We start from the raw sequence: 6,000 nt of genomic DNA, 5'->3' as shown, positions 1-6,000 counted from the left end.
GACACATATCGACTGTAATGGACAATTAGATAGTAGAATTCGGTACTATTTACTTGATAGAGTCCCGAAGAAATGAGGCTAAAAGCCAAACTTAAATATTTCTAGGCCTAGTATAGCACATATATGTACTATAGGCCTCATCCTATAGGCCTAGGATGGTTTGGTTGTTAGATTTTATAAGCAACATAAATTCAAAAGTTTTTCAGGTTTGTCCAAATTCATTAGTACCAGATTACAGTTTCTAATTGTGCATTACGTCAATACAAGTACTGTGGTCCTGCATTGCTACTGGGCTGACTATGTTGTTATGTAAATCATTATGTAACCGCAGCTCGTGCAGAAACAACCATTACATATCATGTGCCACATATGAAGCTTTTCGCGGGGCAAACACTGTTGATAAGTGTTTCACACACACACATTGCAGCAACTGCAACGCTGCAATGCTCACTATGTGTTTCAACCCCAGCAACACCAGTCACCACTCCGGACAACATGGTCGCCATCGTCACTGCCCCCATCACAACACCCAGTCTTGACCGTGGATGAAGCCATGGCTGGATGTTATCTCAGGTGTCAATAAACACGTAGCTGTCAATTACTGGCAACCTTGCCAGCCTCCGGGCCCCAGAGGCGGGGTTCCCTGACTGGCCGCTCACTCGCCCGTCAGACGCCCAGGAGAACGCTCGCGGCCCTCTCCACCCTCAAGGAATCAAGTGTTCACCATCTCCAACATGCCGAACTGCCCCAAGTGCAGCAAGCCAGTGTACTTCGGTGAGTGGTTGTATTTGTCTCTGTTAACTGCGATGCCTTCATAAAGCTGCATTATGATTGGCTCGCACTTTATGTTATCTGATTAATTGGCGTTTGTTTATTAGCGCCGTTCTCACGAGCTGACAGGCGTGAGATATGATGGGGGTGTTCTGGCCTAGTCAATCCTTTACACCTACCAGTCTTGAGGCTCTGTAGTTCCAGGAAGCGTCTATATAGAAGTGCTTTTAATTTCAGAAAGGCACCGGAATTTTGAGGCTGTGGTTGTTAGCGGGCAAAATGTGGTGCATTAAGCGTGAAGCCAAGATGTAAACATTTGTATTGCCGATTTCGTTTTAATCTGAAGCTTCCAGGTTATAAATTATTAAATTATTTTACAGGATACATTGATTGGATATTTTGTTTTTTTTTCAAAATTGGGTTGTGTGTGTGTGTGTGTGTTTATTATTTGTTACTGCAGGATCGAGTAGTTAGCTCTTGGACCCCACTTTTCTAACAGTGCATTACTGACTCGACATCATATCTACTAGAGAGCCCTTCCTCAGGCCAAATCCATTACCAAGAGAAACCACTCTCTCTCCAATCATCTAGATATTTGTGATGGTCTGAAAGCATATTACAGTTCCAGTAATAGTTACAATCTAAACTGGCAAATGAACCTTTGCCTTAAACAAAAATTATTCTCAAGTTATAACTTTATTGTAATATAAGTCGTTAGTGTAAAATATAAAAATGTACATGTTGAAAACGTTTTCGTTGAAGAATTTAGTTTTCTATCCACGGAACCTAACGCTAGTCTATATGCCTCGTCAAACTTCAATACTCGCAGACCTTCCAAAGCCGAGATGTTGAATTTGCAAATGAAATGAAATGACACCAGTGTTAAAACTAACGTCTATCGACGTGTCCATAATGCTTGAAAGAAAAGTTGTAGGCCTATATATGACAAAGAGGTCGTAACACCTAGATTGAGTGAAAGGTTGTAGTCCAATGTTAGAGAGACAAGTTGTAGCACAATGTAGGAGAGAGGCTGTTGCCTATTGTTAAAGAAAAGGAAGGTTGTAGGTACTGAATTTAACTGTCAAATTGGTATAAAAATGCTTAGGCTAGCTCATCCTAACCCTGAAGACCTCCAGAATTTATTTATTGAAGGTCAATAATGTTCCAAATAGATAACTAAAACTGGAACTGAATGTAACAAATTTATAATTTGTACCAAGAGAAACAACAACGGCACTTTCCTGCACCGTGGGAGGTTACACCCTTTCCAATTTTAATCCCTCCCTTTCCACCCAAGAAGCAAATTAGAGATCAGCCCAAGCTTCGTCTTGAGGCAAAGCTCAACTCCTTAAGCCATATTGATGCAGTGTATATGATGGAGCATTCTCTCTCTCAAATGATATACACTGATTTGATGGTTCCCTACACCGCCCCACGGGTGCAGCTGGAAGTGCAGTTGTCCTGACAATGGGCGATGGCTTATATTTTGAGTGGGGAGTCCGTATAAACAACTGGGCCTCTACCCTTCAGACCGAACTATTTGCCTTGATCCTTGCACTGAAATGTGTAAAAGTCTCCAAACTTGATACATTAAATGTAAGTGACTCTTATCATCTTTAATAGCTCTCAACTCTTTAAGACATAACTGTAACATACTCGTGTCCGAAGCTAGACACAAATACAAAAAAAAATTAATGATGGTAACAGAGTCCATTTCATGTGGACTCCATCTCATGTTGGCCTCCGAATGCATGATAGAGCTGATGAGTTAGCCAAAGAATCTGCCTTTAAAGGAGCCTATGAGAAAACCTTGGATTGTCAATAAGCAGTCTGAGAGCAGCAGTACATCAAGAACTTCAACAAAATCTTGTAGATCTGAGGCAAAGTGAAATTGTCAGCAGTAATTCCATCTATCATCATACTATCATGCAAGAGGAGCCACACATCTATGGTTCATCCAATAAAATCAGCAGACTTCTAGATGTTACTACTGCTCGGCTTAGACTTACAAGTATCTCTGGGAATTCTTATTATCTGCTGATGTAGACCTGACCAACTGTAAACTGTGTCAACGAAATTATTCGCACACCCTCCGTCACTGAAGAACTGCGCAAAGATACGTGAATTCAGAAACAATTCTATAACAAATGCCCAAAAGATGTGTAAATATTTAATTCAAAATGATCTGCTACCAGAAATCTTAGCCAAATATCCCCAGTTTACTAACTGTAGGTAGCAACTATGTGATTGTAACCTATCCACCGCTGCCCACTGGATGGGGGGCGGTGTGCAGGACAAACATATCAATTGTGACACTAGCTCTCCACATATGTCAGTTGCTTAATTTAGAAACTGTACTTGTGGTCGGTCTCGAGCCCATTGTTAATGTGACGATCTGTATTGAATTTTGTAACTCGGTCATCAAGACTGTAACTTGTTTAGCTAAATGAATTGTGGCCCAATGTGTGAGAAAGGTTGTAGCCCAATGTGTGAGAGGTTATAGCCCAATGTGTGAGAAAGGTTGTAGCCCAATGTGTGAGAGGTTATAGCCCAATGTGTGAGAAAGGTTGTAGCCCAATGTGTGAGAGAGGTTGTAGCCCAATGTTTGTGAGTGAGTGTGGGGAAAACTGACTCGTGAGATTTATTTATTTTAATACAATTATTAATTTATTGAATGAATAATTTATATTTAATTTATATATTAATTTATTTCTTACGTTTATTTATTTTGATAGCGAACTGCATGAATTTAAAGTGGACTGTATGATTGAAATTCCCACAAATCGTTTCCTACACAAGCTGGGGTAGTTAATTAAATTATATTGTCTATCAATCAAAATTATCGATTGGTAGACATTCACTACAATGTTACTAGGTGTTAAGACTACAAATAATTAGATAACACATGAGGAAGCCTTATCTGTACAGTTGTTCATGGCCTGGACAACCACACATGAACACGGATGGTCCCACCAATCCCCATCCTCCTGGTGGGCGAGGCTAGTGTAATCACTGGTCACGTGTTGTACCAGGTAGTCGATTGTTAATTCTTCTTCCCCCTTCAATTTCACCTGTCAAAGGGGACTCACAATAATAATCGTAACCTATATATGACGGCTATATCAGGGAAAATTATTATAATTTATTGGATAAGATTTAATTAATAATTACCCTGTTTGGGTGCCTTGTCATGGGTTATAACCGATATACCTAATCTATTACTGGCCAGGAATAGGTAGATTTAACAGGTTATCGGGTACAGAACTCTTCCCTTATTATAGACGAAGCTGGGCTGATGATGGGAACAGTTTACATTCCACAACACCGAGTACAGAAGGAAATGAGTGTGGAGCTCCAGCGAGATGTTCATTTACGTTAAATGTTAATGGCGTCTGCTGCTCTGCCACTCACACATCCGGTGTCAACACCAGATGTCGTTTTATCAAGAAGTGGAAAGAGAACTCATATTTAATCTATTCTACTACTAATGATAATTAAGTTCATTGAAGGTAAATATTTTTATGATGTTTACAGTCCAGAGATTGATGGTTTGAGAAGAATTACCAGTATTAATAGCTAGTGAATTTAATAGTGACATATAGCAATCATATCCCCGTTTTCTCTCGAGGAAAATTTCACTGCAATCTCGTTTTCTTTGAGTAAATTTGTTAGTAGTAAATCAGCAGCAAATTATCTGCCTATTCTATTGAAAGTTAGTAGATGGTGTCTGTTACACCGTTTGTACCAGTGACGGGTTGTAGCCCAATGTTTGTGAGAGAGGTTGTCGCCCAATGTTTGTGAGAGAGGTTGTAACCCAATGTTTGTGAGAGAGGTTGTAACCCAATGTTTGTGAGAGAGGTTGTAACCCAATGTTTGTGAGAGAGGTTGTAGCTCAATGTTTGTGAGAGAGGTTGTAGCCCAATGTTTGTGAGAGAGGTTGTAGCCCAATGTTTGTGAGAGAGGTTGTAGCCCAATGTTTGTGAGAGAGGTTGTAGCCCAATGTTTGTGAGAGAGGTTGTAGCCCAATGTTTGTGAGAGAGGTTGTAGCCCAATGTTTGTGAGAGAGGTTGTAGCCCAATGTTTGTGAGAGAGGTTGTAGCCCAATGTTTGTGAGAGAGGTTGTAGCTCAATGTTTGTGAGAGAGGTTGTAACCCAATGTTTGTGAGAGAGGTTGTCGCCCAATGTTTGTGAGAGAGGTTGTAACCCAATGTTTGTGAGAGAGGTTGTAGCCCAATGTTTGTGAGAGAGGTTGTAGCCCAATGTTTGTGAGAGAGGTTGTAGCCCAATGTTTGTGAGAGAGGTTGTAGCCCAATGTTTGTGAGAGAGGTTGTAGCCCAATGTTTGTGAGAGAGGTTGTAGCCCAATGTTTGTGAGAGAGGTTGTAGCCCAATGTTTGTGAGAGAGGTTGTAGCCCAATGTTTGTGAGAGAGGTTGTAGCCCAATGTTTGTGAGAGAGGTTGTAGCCCAATGTTTGTGAGAGAGGTTGTAGCCCAATGTTTGTGAGAGAGGTTGTAGCCCAATGTTTGTGAGAGAGGTTGTAGCCCAATGTTTGTGAGAGAGGTTGTAGCCCAATGTTTGTGAGAGAGGTTGTAACCCAATGTTTGTGAGAGTGGTTGTAGCCCAATGTTTGTGAGAGAGGTTGTAACCCAATGTTTGTGAGAGAGGTTGTAGCCCAATGTTTGTGAGAGAGGTTGTAGCCCAATGTTTATGAGAGAGGTTGTAGCCCAATGTTTGTGAGAGAGGTTGTAGCCCAATGTTTATGAGAGAGGTTGTAGCCCAATGTTTGAGTGTAGTCCAGTGTGTTGAAACCAGAAAGTGTCTGAATTCATGTGCTTTCCTTCTATGCCTGGAAGCTCCGAACCCGGACCCGCAAACACAGAAATCACAATAGCCTGATGCATCACGCTATTGTGATTTATATGTGTTATATGCGTATGTTATAATGGGTACTGTCTGTCTGTCTCCCCCCCCCCTCTCTCTCTCTCTCTAGAGCGTCCATCAACCATTCATGCAGGAAAGGAGATAAGGAGTGATTATGTTGACGATGCTCTCAGTTTCCGGCAGCCTCAACCCTCGCTCACACACACACACACACACACACACACACACACACACACACACACACACACACACACACACACACTGGTTGATAATGCTGCAGTGTCATACCATCAACAAAGTGACAATGCTAAACCCAGGAAGGGGAGGGGAGGGGGGGAGGGTTTCATC

General features: G+C 41.4%; 1 protein-coding gene across 1 annotated transcript in view; it reads left to right on the top strand.

The window, feature by feature from the left end:
* The first annotated feature begins 616 nt into the window (after positions 1-616).
* Positions 617-6,000, top strand: part of LOC123755768 (cysteine-rich protein 1) — a 28,250-nt gene continuing 22,866 nt past the window's right edge. The window contains exon 1 of the mRNA XM_045738544.2: positions 617-774. Within this exon, the coding sequence (XP_045594500.1) occupies positions 735-774 (40 nt within the window). The 5' untranslated portion in view covers positions 617-734. The remainder of the gene's footprint in view (positions 775-6,000) is intronic.

Source organism: Procambarus clarkii, chromosome 43 (assembly GCF_040958095.1).
Source record: "Procambarus clarkii isolate CNS0578487 chromosome 43, FALCON_Pclarkii_2.0, whole genome shotgun sequence".
Lineage (NCBI taxonomy): Eukaryota > Metazoa > Arthropoda > Malacostraca > Decapoda > Cambaridae > Procambarus > Procambarus clarkii.
This window is presented reverse-complemented; position numbering and strand designations above follow the sequence as displayed.